At 36.8% G+C, this 17,997-nt stretch overlaps 1 protein-coding gene across 2 annotated transcripts in view; it reads right to left on the bottom strand.

The window, feature by feature from the left end:
* LOC146584692 (SLAIN motif-containing protein-like) overlaps positions 1–17,991 on the bottom strand; it is a 26,382-nt gene extending 8,391 nt beyond the window's left edge. The window contains exons 1-4 of one of the 2 annotated variants that reach the window (XM_085324308.1): positions 17,835–17,991; positions 14,940–15,667; positions 3,546–3,682; positions 895–1,044 (exon numbers count right to left, since the gene is read on the bottom strand). In XM_085324308.1, coding sequence (XP_085180434.1) covers positions 895–1,044; positions 3,546–3,682; positions 14,940–15,646 — 994 coding nt within the window. In that variant the 5' untranslated portion in view covers positions 15,647–15,667; positions 17,835–17,991. The remainder of the gene's footprint in view (positions 1–894; positions 1,045–3,545; positions 3,683–14,939; positions 15,668–17,834) is intronic. The other variant, XM_085324309.1, reaches the window with a different exon arrangement.
* Positions 17,992–17,997: the final 6 nt, after the last annotated feature.

Below are 17,997 nucleotides of genomic sequence, written 5' to 3'. Positions count from 1 at the left end.
GAGATTCATTTAACATCAAGTTTCAAGCCAGCAACTGTTAAACATGCTTTATGTTTTTAAACATGCAGATTAGGATGTAGCAATTTCCACAAAAACTAAACCAAACAAGGAAGCCTGATTCAATAATAAGCCAAGATGCAAAGCATTTCTAACAGGAAACTGAGCACGAACTACATCAAGGATAAACGAAGCTATTGAAATAGCCCATGAGGATTCCTTAGGCAGCAACTTAAAGCAAAGGCAGACCCAAGGCCAAGGTATTTAGGAGAAATTTCATTGCTACACCTACGAACACATAGAAAATTGCTGTTCAGAGTTGAAGTTGCCTCTAAGTTAAGAGCTCTGACTCCAAATACAGTAAAGTCTGATGAAAAGCTTTTGCTATTTCATGTTCAGTTGCTCACTCAGCCAATTTAAAGATACGCCTTGGAAACTACACTTTTTAATCTTAAAGCATACAGCTTCATTTTCTTGCCTCAATAAATGTTTTAAAAAGAAACTTCACAAACTCAAGCCAAAAAAAATTAACTTTATATAGTTAATGCCCATGTACGATAACATTATTCAGGGAGCAATGCATTTTTTTTTCTTTTGGCCCCGACAGCTGTTTTGTATTTTACGCCTCTTAAAATTAGTGCAATTTAAAAATATATAGAGACAGTGTTACAAAAACATTAAATAATYATAAGACATTTAGAATGCAAGGAGATTTTCTCCCATGTAACAGATCAAACTAAGGTCTTTAATAGGGCATATTAAAAAGGAGAAAAACCCATGGGTGGCCTTTATCACTTGATAACTTTTCCCTGTTCCTTGCCTAAAATTGCCCATTAGTCATCGTCCTTGCATTTTAAATACTAAAGAGGTTTGCACTGCTCTACTGACATGCCATACCTGAGCTGCCACAGGTTAGTAGTGCTTTGTTAGTCGATTTGAGATGCCCAGGAGAGTTTAGTGCATTGCTACAGGAGCCTGCCTCTGTATTCAAATTATGTGCACTTGGTGATGCCAATGGACTGCAATACAGGTTTTTCCATCTACTGGCTAGAAGGAAAAATACAAGAAAGCCATAGAAATTATCACATTATTTCTAAAAACAAAGAGCACAGGATAAAGAAAGGCATCAGGTTAAACAATAATTGCTGTACTTTGAATGAGACATCTTGATGGTACCCGTTATAACACACAGAAAGCAAAACATTACCTGCTCCCTTGCTCAGTCTTCCCCTTTGACTTGTTCTGACACTTCTGAAGAATTCCATGAATAACTTACAATAAACTTAGCTTTCAAGACCACATATATCCCTGAAAGTTTCAGTTCTGGTATTCAAAGAGGACTATTGCCCTATGTATCTGTCACTTTCATACCCCATCTTCTTTTAAAAGAAACTCCATTGAACTTTATGTTTAAACATGTATTATTCTGAATTTTTAATGGTGGAATCAAAACAGCATTAAAGTACAAACACTGTTACTTAAGCTTAAAAGGAGAGCAAATGAATATGGAAAACAACCATTCTGAAATATTTATTCAACAYAGACTAGCATACGGGTTACTGAAACAACCAGAAAGAGGTAAGTAGAAAAACTCAGTGCATCCATGCTTACTGCAGCTGGAAATAAGCAGCTACAACAGTACAGAAATGACTGTGTCTATGACACACGTATATTCAAGAGACTGCTGAACTGCCGCAACCCTTGCAATTTAAGAATAGTAGCCAAGAAAATAATGATTCACTATGTAGGKGTCTGTATGGGCATGGGTTTACAGAAATATATCAGACAATATTTTAGTTTAAAGGACTGATAGAGAAGAGGTAAARTCTGATAGAATTAAAAAACCCAAAGAGTTAATCAAATAAAGTGTAATTCAAATTTTTAAGTGCAGCTGGCTCATAAATGAAAGGTCCTCAAACCCCATTCAGTTATCCTCAATCAGGAATTTCAAGGGCAAATTCAAAATAAGCCCAAATATGGGCAGTGATAAAGGGACTGTTAGTAGGTAAATTTGAAAAGTAAATGGCCTCTCTGACTTCAAATCACTGAGGTAGAATCACTGGTGAAACTGGAACCAACAGTACGGCATCCACATAGACACAGAGCTGGCCAATTCAAAACCCAAGCAGACTAMCACCCCAGTGTTGTCCAGAAGTTGTTTTTCTCCAGCACTTAAAACCATCAATGGACTTCAAAACGTTAACTCTCTCTCTCTCAAAAAATCACTCTCTCAAACCACAAGACTTGTATTTAGACTCTCATGACTCAAACCAGACAGACGAGGTTGCAACATGTCCTGCTTTACAATGCTTTTCAACAACCCCTTGTTAGAAGAAGGTCATAAAACCAGTCATCTCATCAACTGCCCAGTAAATCAGAGCTGCAACACAGAAAATTTATAAAATGTAGAAACAGATTACTTAAATCCCTCACTGTCTTACCTATCAGTGATTCAGTTCAGAACTTACACATTTTAAATAGAGGAACCAGGAATGTATTTGCAAAGACAAAGGTACAATATCCACCAGATGTTTTACCAGCTGATGCAGTATGGATATGCATAAACTTAACCTTCTCAGTTTTATAACCAAGTAAACTACATATCTATTCTAGCAGCTCTTCAGTTAGTGAAAGRCTAACATGAAAGCGATCACTTTGTGTTCGGATAAAGCAAAAGCAAAAAAAMCCCTAAACATAAGCCTGCAGAATACTGACCTAGAATGTGGTATCAACTACTGAAGAGACCGTTCCACAGAATTTCTCATTTCAGATAGGTTAACCACTGAAAGAGACTCTTAGTTAAGTAACACAGCTGAAACAGCCACCATTAAATGCTTTTAAGAAATGTTAAAACTGGAAGAGGCATACCTGTTTTCCAGATGAAAGAGTTTATTCAAACTATAGGATTCTAACATTTCATAGTTGTCTGACACTAACAGCTTTCAATAATTTTAATTAGGTCAAAAAATAATTGCCATTAGAAACAATTTTTTATATATATATATAAAGAAAGCTATAATAGTTTCACAATCTTCCCCCTAGAAAGATATTTTTCCTCTATATTTTTATATTAAAAAATTAAGTACATCAATGTCATCAGTTAAGAGCCTGAAAAACCTGAAATATTCTAGGGTTTAGGCTCCRAATACATTAAAAACAAAGAAAGGTGATCAGTTTGGCATTAGACTTGAAATACCCACATTGGTAGTTTAAAAAAAGAAAAAAAAAAAAGAGACAAAATAAAGTGACATTTGTTTGGTGTATTACTTATAATCAGCACAGTTTTCTTAATGTTTACAAAACAGTCTCTTACCTTCATCAGTTGATATATTCTGTATTTCAAAAGCAGAGAGGGTTTTACACAGTGACAAATTCAGCTTTACAAACATGCACTGAGAACACAACATCTGAAGGTGTTAGCTCTGCAGACAGTCTCAAATACAATAAACTGCAAACTTGAGGCCTCTTTCATTTCACTATTTCTTACCGATGTCAAGTATGTAAGCTGAAATCAAAGGAAGTTGAGGTAGCAGTGCTATCTCCCATACCTTGGTCAAGTCTGTTTATCAGGGTTCGGCAGGCCGCTTCCGTCTCAGGACTGGGATTGTCCAATACCTGTCGGCACCATTTTAAAGGGGAGCCTGTTTTCTGATCGCCAGCTGATTTTCTCGGGGAGACATACAACCTTAGAGCAAGGATTAGAAGGAGACAGGGTAAAAAAAGCTCGTTAACCCAAAGCGTGTAGCCATAGAAGCAGCATTTCCTAAAGTAAACCTAACACTAAACGATAGGAGAGTTAGATACATTTTTTCACCTTTTTATTAAGTTTAAATTGTAAAGTATGATTCAAACCATATTTACTATTATGACAGTTAAATTCACTTAATGATGGCTCCACAGGGAAAGCGCACAGCCTCCACAAGCTTCAAGCCTGGGGTATAAGAATACTACTGGAACATTAAATTATCTCATAGTAATTCTGAAGTTGCACACTAAAAATCATGAAAACCTCTGGTGATAATTGCACTGTCCTCACTAACAACAGTTAAAACATATCACCTGATCCACTTCCAGAAATCAGGATGCAAACTATGCTTTCATGAAGTGTTCAACAGTGGCGAGGCAGTTCTAATTTTATGTCAAATCGATCTTTTTTTTTTTTTTTTTTTAAAGAAAGTCTTTAACAGTAATTCTCTTTTGTTAGAAATGATAAAAACACACACACAGAGCTCTGGATTTTCCACCTCCACTGCACTGCATATAATATCTGTCTCATATCTTCTAACTGCATCCCTCTGGGACACTAAATGAACAGTATAAAGACTTTTGGGACAAATGCAGGAGAACAATACCATGATTTTAATGAGAAGCTTCAGAAGTTTTCGTACCACTAATAAGAACCTTTTCAATTTTTTTTTTGTTATGCTAGATGAGTTCTCCTAAAGCCTATGTTTTTGTCAAATCTAATACACTTAGCATACCATTTTACATATAGATGCAGGATTAGCCTTGCATAGAAAGAGATTTGATGAGCTTATAGACCCAGATTATTTACAACTGGTGAGTAAAGTAACAACTGTTTTCATAATTAACCTTTCTGGAGRGAAATTTCTAAAGGTTATAGGAGCCACACTGAAAAGCAATGCAAGAATTTTACTTATACATCCAACACTCATACTTTCAAAGTCATAAAAAATCCCCACCAACAAAAAGCGTATTTTTTAAAGTATAAATACCAAAAAAATTTGAGAAATATTTGCAAGGAAAAAAAACAGCATTGTATACACACAGAACTTAAAAYAGATCTTAATTCTTACATGTCATTTAGTGAAAAATGATCTCTAAGAGAACATCGAATCTCAATCAATAGCATGTCAGAGGTAAACTATCTTTCAAGTAAGAAGCATAGTCACTTACAGAATTTGTCCACAACAACAGTTAAGTTTCCTGGAGATGATAATACATACCTTACTGTTTAAATATTGGAGTTCCAACTATATACAACTTAATACTCATACATCAACATATTTTGCTGCATTGTGGATGCATTTTGTAGCCGTGCATGCTACAGAAGGATAGTTTATACACTGTTCCACTGAACTCATCGAAAGGATCATAAAAATGATTCCCAGGTAGGAAAGTAAGCACTTAAAGAGCAGCAGCCATGCAGTTTATCATAGAGTCTGAGAGATGACTATCAGCGAACACAGAGGAGAGAAAGCAGCACGGAGGAGATTTCTGAAAACAAAGGTTTGGGGGTTTTTATTTATTTATTTATTTATTTATTTATTTTTTAATCTTGTTACCAAGGCCATAAGATTCTCAAATTTCTGTTTTCAACTACTAAATTTGTCCACCATGTAAATTCTTAGAATTAAGGGTACCGAAAACGAGGAAAGACTGACAAGGTCTTTGAAATCCAGGTATCAAGTACTTTTCTAGAAGAGAGATGTTTTGAGAAGAAATCCTTTGGGATGAATGCASAAGAACCTGATCTAAGCTCGCTTGTCCTTTAAGCCTATCTTTCTCCATGGGCTGTGATGAGCTGGTCGCATGGCTTTCRTTTCTGAATTTCTGCATTTCATTCTGCATCAAGAATCTTCTTGAYGCACGCTTCATGGTTCATACTCTCCCATGAGAATTAGAAAGATTTTCTACGCACACAGTCACAAAACAAAACTCCTGTTTTTCCCAGCACCTCCTTTCTCTAAAAACATCAAATCCCATGCTACTTTATCAGCTGCTGTCAGGTAAAATGAACTGCTTTCGAAAATCCTCCTGGTCCTCAGCAARCCAGCTGTAGTCGCATTTGATGTGACTGATTTAAATTGCTCCCAACAGCTGTCTGCCCTGGTTGCGGTCTACACACAGGTATAAGCATATTCCACCCCTCTCGGTGCAAAATCCAGCATTTGAGCATAAAAATGATCATGACGATGGTTTTAAGATTTCAAGGAATCTGCATGCACTTCAATTCCCTCCTGCTCTCTCTTCTAGCTTTCAGAAAAACGTAGAGCTARTGGCAATAAATTGTTATACTACTGTAACAAGACTCGAGTCTTTTCCACAGTTACTTGGTCTCACTCAGATTTCCCACCTTTAATTCATAAAATACCCCTACCCCCAAGAAAACTTACAAAAATCATTAGATATTTTCATAATTATACCATAGATTTCTAAAAAATGCCACATTTTTAAAAGATTTAGGAGCACACTATTGAACACTCAGTTTTCACGTGTCCAATCCATGAAAGTTTCAATGTTTGTCCAAGATAAAACATTGAAACTACAGTATTTAACACACTGTACTTGCATCAAAATCCATCTAACCTTTTATCCTATCTCCAATAGCAGATAGGTAAGGATTAGTATAAAACCAGATTTACTGATACCCAGAAAGATCTTCCACAATTTCAATAATTTGGGACTMGCAGATTTGAGCATGTTTGCACGCAACAGCTCAAATGATTTTTTTTTAATGAATCCACCTAATTCAAATCTATATTTTTTTTAATCATCTACAGCACCTTATTGCAACAATTTCTACGAAGTATTGATGTGTCGCATGGAGAACTACCTTTATTCACTTGCTTTGAAAMCGTCACCTGCTATTTGCAGTTGATACCTCCCAGTTCTTGGGGGAGGAATAGGGGTGGAAAGCAATGATTCTCTGCTGTCCTTTGACATGCCGTTCATGACTTTACATAACCTCCGTTACATCCCAAACCCTRGCCAGACCTCTCTTCTTCAGGGTGCAGAATTGCAGGCTGTTTAGTCTTTTGTCAACAGAAGCTTTTTCATAACAAGCTTTACACAAAACCACAATAAAATATTACAAAAGCTACTTCRGCATTGATAAATGATGAGAAATATGAACACAAATACGCTTGAAATTACAGTGTTGTCTATTGTAATCCAATAGAACAGAAAAAGCAAAGAGCTTTCTCTCTCTCTCTCTCTCGATTTATTTTACAGTTCAGACCAAAAAAGCAGCAATAAAATAATCAAATAAAAAAGAGGCTAATAACCTCCTTAGGGCAGATTGTGCTGTTCTTCACGTATTTTAGGTTAAGGAAGAAAAACCTTGCTCTACTTTGGGAAGTTCTTGTTACAACCAGCTCTTTCAGAGTGGTTGCTTGTAATCATGTTTGTACCTGGGACTCTACCAGCTGAAAGTTATGATGCTGGTGGGATTGCTGGAAGCCCGTTTCCTCCTGGAATGGGCCTACCTGCTTCCCAAGGTGTAGGAGCTGCCTACACTCTGTTAGAGGACTCATTTCTCAACTAATAAGTCTACTGGCAAAAGATGGTGTCACTTACTACTTCACTAAACACAATTAAGTAAGCTCAATTCAATTTTTCAGAACATTGCCAGTCACTTCATAAAAAGACACGTCTTTAGAGGAACTCTGATTTGATTTCGCAATGTCAGGTTTATTATTTTCCTTTTTAGTCACTTGAAGAAGAGTTTAACATACTTACCGACCTAATTTCTTAAAATACASTAGCATAGCTTATTCTTTTGGAACACTGAACGATCAACTTAGAAATTAAAAACACTAGTCACACTAATACAAACGACCATTTTTCSAGATACAATATTATGGACTAAAAGTCACTTTTTACTAGAGGTTCCCCCCCACACCCGGTTTTACCCTCCTTTAGCCACCTTGGCACAACTGCCACAGCAACAGAGGAAAGGATAATACAGTATCACATTTCTAGTTTAACTAAAACAAGCCATCTTCTTCTGACAGAAGTTTATAAAATAAGCTGAATTCACTCTGCTGAGTTTAAAAGTAAGAAAAGCTTTTGCAGCTTTATGCTTTAAATAGATTTTTCAGGATAGCTTCACCCAATAAGCATGGAAAAAAAAAGAACATACTCAGGCATATCCTTAAACACGCACAAGAATTCCAGCTTATGAGTAAGCTGCAGCATTTTTTGGTTTAAGAAATATCTGATTGCTGAATAAGTTTTACCTTGTATTTTGTTCCTACAACYCTGCAGTTTGGTACGAAGTTTTATTTAAATGGCAAAAGGCTGTGTTCTGAATGCATTTTTGTCAAAATCCTAATGATAATTAAGAAGCTATTTAGAGTTACAAGGCCTCATACAAGATTCAGAGAGTAAACCTTTGGGCATACATTCTCAATCTAACATATTGGGCATTTCCTGTGAACTCATTAAATATGAACGAGGCTTTCTTCAGCTTCTGTGAGGAAACTATTAGATAAAGCATATCTAGTTCCTGCTTACTATTATTTTCCCCATATAAAGCATTTTGTGAAATGCACCTCTGGTAAGAGGCAAGTAGTTTTAGCTGTCAGTGAGTACAGTATGAGATTATTCTTCCATTAAGAAAGTGGGCGCCTCTACTCAAAACTAAATTTGTGGGGGTGGTTTGTGGTTTATTGCAGTGTACTCCGACATATACTAAAAGCAGCACCATCCTCTAGAGACAATATTTTTCTTTTGGGGTCAACATCACAGGAGAATTTATGAGAATTAACAGCCCCTAGTGTTTAGAAGTACTGCATTTAAATTAAAAATCCAAGAATATACAAAATACTGTAAAGATTTCAACTTTCAACTTACATACTACACTAAAAAAAAAAAAAAGCTTCTTCACAATTTAGCAACATGTCATTTATAACAGTTTAAGCCAGTATGGTRTGATAACTTATGTAAATAGGCTGCTTGATTACAATAAGTCAATCTATAAAACATAAGATGAATATTTAGACTGCAGAAAGATCTAWAACTAATAAATGCATGATAAACTGCAAATAAAATGAACCTCAGTTTAAGACATGAGCTTCATTTATTATATACTTTCTRTTGCACTTACCACCAGCAGCCACTGCAGTACCACAAATGGCACACATTACGCTGRCTTGGAAATTTTTGGATTATCTTTATCAATGCAAGGAGAAGGAAACYGAAGGTAGCTAAATACATTTAAAACAAATTTGACTTACAACATATGCCTCTAAGGTGGCAACTAAGTTCTTCTATAAGCATCTATTTCAGCAGATGTGTTCACTTTCCCTTTATGTGCCCTACTTCACATACAGTTGTTTTCAGAAGACTTCTATGTCTGTGCTTCCACTGTTCCAGACTCAAATCCAACACTATTTTTAAACAGTGGAAAGAAACAGTGAAAGGACTGTCCAGATCTCAAAATGATAGAAACACAAGAAAGAAAAGGAGGAATAAGATCATGGAGRAAAGACCCTTCTATAATTAGAAATAGTATAGTAGTTGCTCAAGGAACAGTTTGAGCCTTTATTCCCCAGACACAGAAACTAGAAAAAGGGAAGAACACTATACTGTAATCTCAGAAGAAGCACTACTTCTTCCTGTCTATCTAATGAGTAATCCTGCTGAGAAAAACACCAAAAATCTAGTCACTTTAGTCAAAGAAGCTTTAAACACCCCATTAGCTTAATTTCATGACATAGATGACAGCCTGTAAGGCAATCAAAAGGTACCTTGTGGGACAATTTAAGCGTCATTACGCACACACTGCACGAAGATGCTAAACATCATCTGCAGCAGTTYGCTGCTGCCGCAATGTAAGAGAATTTTTCCTTCTACGCTGTGGCAGYGCAGCTGAGCAGACAGATTGCCGTGCCCATAACTTACCTGATGGAAGCCAACTGCCAGCCCCAAGTGTTTCAAAGTCAGTCAGTCATTTTAAGCATCCTCCATTGACAGCAATTTAAATTAAAAGGTCGTGTTTTGCACGCAAGGGACAAGCGGGTAGATTCTCCCTTCATCTTATTCCACTCTGGCAGTGGCAATGACTGGCAGAAGAGGCTGCTGATGGTAATACTATCTTAAAGCTGCACAGAAGGGTTTGAAGGAGCTCACCTACCCAAAGACTGTGCACAGCAAGATAGATATTATACAAATCATTGTAACAGCTGACTGCAGCTAACACAAAGTAGTAACGCTCTATAAAATATCAGAGAAAAATCAGAAGGTAATATTTTTGATAATTTTTCTATACTTCACTTAAYACAATAAACCTAACAGACACGGTATAAAGAATACCTTAACAGCTACCAGCCTGAAAAATTAAAACTTTGCAAGTTGCTGTTTCAAACTCATGCAGAGCATTGCTGGCAAAGATTACACGCAAACTGGCCTTTGGAACATGGCCTTTGGAAGCGTATGACGGGATTATACAGGCATTAGGGAGACAAAGTTCTCCACCGAGTTACAGGTTCAAGATGTCACGTTTTTCAGGACGCTATATTGGCAGGATAGCTGAAATCTGTGCAGAAGCCACATCTTCATTTGACAGAATTTCTCAAGAAGCTTCACTCTCATCTCTGACTGCCCCACAAGCTAACAGTAATGRTATCCTGCAGAACGTTGTACTCAATTCCATTAACACATTAACAGAGAAGGACACGTTAGACAGGAGGCTAATGCTGAAAACACACACTCCCATGAAGATCCTAAGCAGTCACGTATATTTGAGCAACTCACGCTTCCTCTTCTCACAAAGACTATTTCAAGGACTCCCCATTTGCCGTGTTGAGCTCCTGGATACGAACAAGAGACACCAGAACACGAAGGTGAAGAAGGCACAGCCTGCTGTCAACTGAAACACATGTATTTGGGAAGGAAGATGCAAGGCAAGGATGCAACAGCAGCACATGGATTCATCTAGAGAGGCACATGGATTCCCTCCCCTTTCCATCCCATATGACAACCACCACCACAAAAGGCTGACTAAATCTGTACAGTCACCTAAGCACTCCTCATATTTGACATATTCTTCTAAAAAATTACTCAACAAAAGGAACTTGARAAGGTTCTGTACATGGGTTTGCTTCCCCCTCCTTTAAAAAAAAAAACACAGAATATTTATAAAAGAATTTGTGGAAAGAGTTCTAGACTCTGTTGGTAAAACTGCCAACAAGTTAACACATGTCTTCGAAGATGTTCTTTGAACATTAACAGTAGCAATAGTGAGGAGTCAAGACACTTCCACTGCATCAAGGTGAGCATCTGTAGTTGTTTAAGGCAAGGGGGGTGGGAGACAGAGCAGAAGTACTCAGTCCACCAATGTAAATTAATAATTAAAGGAGATGCAAAAATAGTCTAATACAGTAAAGACAAACACTCCTGAAATAATTTAAATAATCTTTTCACCTTTGCCATATCTATCTACCTTTCATCCAGTGCCACATTAGTGAGAACACTTCATATTTCAGAGGGGGTTGGAATTTAAAACATTTCTCCCAACCAAAATTCTGTCATCCAAGTCTTACTAGGGAAAATAACTGACAGCTTGCAAAACACCAAACAAGTCACATGGATACACATAACAAAATGATCAATACAAATCAACACATGAAGAATAACCTAWACTCACAGAAAAGCACAACTAAATTCCTACATAGAGTCCGCCAGAAGGACAAACACTAAGGAAGAAMAACAAAGTAACACTCTAGCGCAAGTGTATCTCGTCAGTTCCTTCCTAATAAATAACAAGTTTTCTCCAAACAGCCCAGGAGTTACAGTACTTTGAAATGCACCCTAACAGAGCTGACTAGTAACTAAGTGAAGGCAAAGACTASTAATACCTAAATTAAGCCTCACATTGAATTTGACAGCACTGAACAGCAGCTTTCACATGGACCGACTGTGTGTCATGGGTATTCACAAATTTGAATAGCTATTTGGGAAAGCGGCGTAAGAAAATAAGCCAAGGCACAGACACCAAAGTACAGAATTAGCTATTGCATGTGTTGTAGTAACTCGTSTTTCAGGTGAGCTCAGTCCTGGCAGCACTGGTTTTAAAACAAACAAAAACAAAAATCTAGAGAACAAATACTGCGAAGCAAAGATGCATCATCACCACAGAGAGTGAAGAAAGGAAGAATATACCTGTATCCACAGAGAATAACAAATCCTGTGACCCTCTCTGTGCTTCAGCCTTGGCCCTCCTAGAGCAAGAGTCTTTGCATTTGCCACTTTAGCTCAAATAGCAAAGATCCATACAGTAGGTTTATACYGGTTGTTTCAACCCTATTAAGTCACATGGGCATCAACAAAAAACTACAGTAGAATTTATCTTCAAGTTTGGAAGCTGTTTTTTAAACAAGTGACATAAAAATATGAAGAAAACATTGAAGTTGGAAACAGAAAAGAAATCAGGAGCTTAAAAGTTAAGAAAAGCCAACCTTGTTGTTCCAATACTTTACRACAGTGTTTTTTTTACATGATCACACAGATTAAGTGCCATTGCTCTTAAAGTAAATGAGGGAAGACCCCACCTAAGAGGTCTCTAGTCACATATCCTAATGCACATATGGAGGGCTGCTCAACAAAAGTTGCATAGAATAACAAAAACAAGATATTTTTGAAAGCTCACACATACACACCTTAAACAGTTTCATACTTTWAAAGAACATAACAGAAACTTAGTATTCTTTAAGATGTAAAACATCACCCATCTACTAGATGACATTAAAGGAAAGGTYACAAATCGAAAGGACTGGGTTAAAAGGTTACAATTCTGCCAATTTAGCAATGTCAGTGAAAAACAAAGTCACCCTGAATTTCTCAAAAATTGCCAAGCAACATAAATACCAAAGCACACACAWTATGTTTTAATATTAGCTACATTTTTTTTTCTTAATGAAAAAGAAGAGGATTGCAAATATATCAGTAGAGTAAGCTATTGTTTTGACTTATATACTCTTTAATGTACTTTGATATTACTTCCATTCAGGCAGTAAAAAATAAAAATAAAATCTCCCAAATAAGGACAGCCACCTTATTAAATTTGATCATAAATCCATACAGCATTAAGTTTTTGTTTTGTTTCAAATACACATACAACCACTGATTTCTGGCCATTACTCATACAAAAATATGAATATTTGCAAAAACAATGTGAGATGYGTTTTTATGAAGAGAATTTAGTATACTTGGCAATAGGCAGAGACATGTATTATTGACGTTATGTAGATTATTAGTCTCCTACTTCCAATTTTACTGAGGAGCTGCAGAACAAGAAGTCATTATGAAAATGACTTCTTGTTTTAGTAGGTTTGACTGACAAGAGGAAAACAAAACTGATTGAAGTAATATAATAAATTAGTTACGGTCACTTTGTAATGGTACTGGCACATGTGCTCACAATTCCTTGCAATACCACTATTATTTAAGCTTTTGGGGGCATCTATCAGTCCTATGCTTTCTAACTTTAATTCATTGGCCCATAGCAACCAAATTTGACAAGGTGATAAGAGATCTCAAAAACATGAAGATTCTACAAGGTCTAGTGAAAAAGGTACTTGGTAAAAAAAAACAACTTTATTAGCAGTCAGTTAAAGGAAAGGCTAATAAACTCAGCCTCTGAGTACAGAATGTCTCTTGATTGCATTTGACAGTATTCATTGTCCCTATAAAACCCAAGTTGTGTCTGGTTTCTTCATCAGGACAGTACAGTTTGAAGAACTTTTCTTATGTTATAGACAATACAAGTATACACWCAAGAGTAGTTGTTTCACAAGCACAGAAATAACAAAGCCTAGCTTGAAAATTCAATTGTTWCACAGATCTTCTAATCTTTTTTTTTAAGAAAAAAAAATAAAAGAAAATCTGATCAAAATACTATTTAAGTATGCTAAAGAGTTTAAGCAATCAAATTTGACCCAGTATTCAGTTTTCACAAGAACGCTTGAAAAGAAAAAAAGCAAGACCATCAGTGGAAGTTAAAAATCTAATAAGAAATCCCTTGCACTATCTGTAGTCAGAAAAAATAAAGCTTTCCAGGAGTGTGAATGAACTTTCTGAATGCCCCACTGCCCACTCCCTCAAAAACCTAATAGAAGAAATTCAGTTTTGAAGAGCACTTTTAACATTATACATTCTTTTCCAAAATTAATCTCCTCTCATTTTGTCATCTGAAAAAAGTTTTCCCCTTTTTTTAAATGAAATCTTGAATTTAGACCAGAACTGCTGTTGCTACATTTTTGAGCACCATTCCAAGAACAAATTAAAAAAAAAATCTTTGCTGATAACAGTTAATGRAATTTTTAGACCTTAAGACTTGCTTTGCACTGAGAAACTTACAGTGGAAGTTTATCTTCAGTGCATCATCATCCATCTCCAGCTAAAAATTTTGGAAGAGTCTGAAGATCCCTGAAGCTATCCTATAAAGTTTTAAAATTAGGAGCTGTGTGTAAAATTCCAAGTCAGAGCTACTGCATGAGCTTCAAACTTTAATTTTCCTTGCACTTTCAAAATTAGTTAATTTGCTGGTTTACAAAACAAGTTCTAAACAAGGTTGCTGGTGAACTGGAGAGTCCTACAAAGTAAGGTCCATTATGGATTACATCACCGATCTKTTTCAGATTATGTCTCTGAACAAAGGAACAGGTTAACTACAGAAACAATATTCAGGACACAAAAATGGATTATCTTCTTAGATAACAGCAAAAGCCACAAATTCCAGATAAGGAGCGAAAAAGTGATCCAAAGTTTCAGTTTGTGAAAATTCTTTTTTTTCTTATTAGAAAATTCTGATTTATCTGTGCATCTGAAGCTTATGCACAGGATTTAGGAACTCCATTTTTCCTTCATCTTTGTGCATTATACATAAATAAACAGGGAAAGTACATTTTCTGCACTTACTACAGTAGCTTCAGGAATTAAGCATAGAAGGAGATGCCTTAGAGTTAAACTGATTCAGAACAAAACCAGTTTTGCATTCATTTTATTATAGCGTAGTGGTCTTAAAAAGAAGAACAGCCAATAATGAGAATCGCATTCTTGCTGTTAAAACGAAAGCACTATACAGAAACCACTTTACCCCTTTAAAATTATTGCAATAATTATATCCAAACACAGAAATTCACAACTCCATCAGCAATCAAAGGTTCTACATATTAATAAAATTTTGAAATACATACCAGCTATCTTCTTCTTCATTGCAGTTTTCAAGTTCTAACACTTTCACCTCATCCAGAGCTGTATTATTCAAGAAGTTTTCCAGCTCTCCACATTTTCCATTTGGATTTTGTTCATTTATTTTAACTGAGGAATCAAGACCTGTGATGACCAGATTTCCCGTAAGCTCCGTGCTATTACTTGTATCCACATGTAAAGAACATCTAGAGTTGTCAGCAGTCTTCATTTCTGCTTTATACGTGTTAGAAGAAAGTTCCTCAATAGCGTTGTTACAACTATATTTCAGTTGGGCATCTATGTCTTTTCTTAAGCAATTGTTCTCGCCCTCCTCCTTTCTCATTTTGCTTAATTTGTTCTGCAGATCTGCCATTATTTGCAATTCTTGCCTCTCAGTGATAGTATTGATGCTGTTATTAATTTCCATTCCATTAAGACCAGAGTCACGGTTATCCACACCAGCGTGGATCTCGCTCGGCATATTCGTCCCAAGCATACCTCTGCGGCTCCTGGTCCTCAGGTGCTGATTCTGGATCTCAAGTCTCCTCACAAGCTCCTGCAGCTTTCTCACCTCCTCTAGTTCTGGGCCAACCTCATCAGACGGTGGCTCTGTATCGGGACCCATTGCAGAATTCTCTGTTGAGTCTTGTCCTAAGTCAGGTTCCAGGGCATGATCCTGCTGTATGACCGGGGCACTTCCAGGAACTACCATCACTCAAAACGCACAGTTTCACTGCAAGGAAAAAAAAATAAAGTTATATTAAAAAAATCATAAAGATGTACAATATTTAAAACACCCCAAAAATCTGACTTTTATAAGCACAAACTAATGGTATTACGATAAACAATGACTGAAGGTAACCAAAATCAATTTAAAAAGAACAAAAAAAGTTGGTATGAAGCATCACTAAAAAATTCTTACGTGAATCTTTAGATGGCTCAAAGGCACAACTATTATACCACAGATCAGACTGAATAAAAGGAAGTTGATTTAATCACCCACGATAGTTTAGTTTCCATCCATGAACATGTGAAGCACAGGAGAAAAGCTCTGATTGAGCAAAGTCAGGAAACATAATTAGCAAGTGCTGACGTCAGACACGTCAGACAATGACGGTGTGAAGAAAATGGTAAAAACACCCTTTGTTCCTTACCAGGTTTATCGTGGAAGAGCACAAAAATACCTTGAAAGCATTTCTACATCAACTTCTACCAAAGTCGGCACAAATGATATTAAAAATGACTAACAATAGGAACTTCTGTTACTATGATGTATTAAAACAAGATTAACTAGTGTTTTTATTGGCATTTCTCTTAACAATTGAAAAKAAAAATAGAGGAAAGCTCTCCGACACAAACACAGGGAGAAGATAAATACAAAGAAATAAACCACRCCACAGATTACAGACTCCAATACTTGTTATGAAATACAACCAGAAAATCAGAGAGGGTTTCAAGCACTACTATTTGTCTTGTGGTTGAGTTGACCGAAGAAGAATGCGTAGAGAACCATCGGACAGCTTTATACTGCATATATATTCAAATTTCCAAAAAAGCCATGAAGTAATACTAGTGCATAAACACATATTCTTTATCATTACCTTAACTACTTATTTCCTGAACACAAATAAAAAGTGGTTTTTATCTCTGTAGTGAGACACTTACCATGCACCTTCAYGAAATAATTAAGCAAACAATGTTTCCCTACTCTAGTGATTTATGCCTGTTAACTTTCAGCTTCAGCGCATGCATTTATTTCTAAAGTGACTCTTCACCGAAAGCCCCCTAACATGAGATTAATATTCTGCGTAATAAATAAAACAGACACCCTTCTCAAACCACAACAACAACAACAAAATCTGTCAGTACATCCCATTTTGCAGGGAAGAGAGAGGACAAAAAAGAAAACACAGCAGATGGAGTTACAGGAAGCATTCAAATCAAAATTCAAAAGATTTTGATGCAGGTACAACTGCATTCAAACTGAGGTTTTTGTGGCTCTGGCTTAAATATTCTTCCCCTGACGCAGCCCCCTCCTTACAATCTGAAAGCATCTCCTGTTTTTTTTAAGGCCTAACTAGCAGCCGGTAGAAGAAACCACAAAAGTTAACGGTTACAAGAAGTGCACAAAGCAAACAAGGTGAAGACCTCCCTCCCCCTCACCAGCAGTTCAGTGTCCTTCTACCATTTGGTTGCTTCTAACAGAAGCAGGCAAATACATTTTCTGGAAAACACTCCTTTATTTGATAGTGCTTTATGCTGGTCATCTATGGACAAGATGAAAAACTGAGGTGATTAATGAATTAATCGAAGTAATGATTAATGAATTAATTTGATTAATGAAGCTGAACATTTACTAACGGCTGTATTTGAACACAACTGACTTCAGCACATTTTAAACGCAGCTTTAAAGTCATATTTATAGGAAAGATTGCCGAAGTCGTTTTGGCTTGGAAAAAAAAATTACACTTGTAAGTAACAAGCAATCTAATACTTACTGGTAAGCTTACTTCAAAGAGTAACAACACAAGCGTAATTTTCAAAGGCATTTAACAGCTATTGCTCAGTAACTCTCTGAAGAAAAACACCATCAGGGAATTTAAGATTTCTTCTGTCAAAGCAAATACAAAGACTCAGAGGGAAAGTAATGAGTTCTGTCACCCRGCTAATCAGGTCCCCCAAAGACTGAAGAGGAGCAAAACTACATTTTCCTTCACGGGGGGGGAGGAGGGGAATAAAAAGATTAAAAACGTTTAGCCTTTCCCCAAGCCCAACATCTCTTAAAAAAAATCGCCAAAATTGACAAATAAGCAGCTGCAACGATATGAAGAAACATCGGTAAAACTTCGCTCCGTTGTGCAAAGCCCCGCAAGGGAAAGCCCGTTACGAGCAGCGATTACCTCGGAGATGGTAGCTCGGGACTTTTTCGGAAAGACATCCGGGTTTTCAGACGGCAGGTTAGCGGGCGAGAGGCGCCGCCGAAAGGGCGAGCCGGCGCCGGCCCCTTCCCGCCGCGCCGCCCCTCGCGGACACGAGCGGGCTGCCGGCGGGGGGCAGCGCAGG

The sequence above is a fragment of the Rhea americana genome, unplaced genomic scaffold (assembly GCF_003343005.1).
Source record: "Rhea americana isolate MKP2758 unplaced genomic scaffold, rheAme1 scaffold_90, whole genome shotgun sequence".
NCBI classification, from domain to species: Eukaryota; Metazoa; Chordata; class Aves; order Rheiformes; family Rheidae; genus Rhea; species Rhea americana.
Note: the sequence above shows the minus strand (reverse complement) of the source record. Positions and strands in the feature narration are given on the sequence as shown.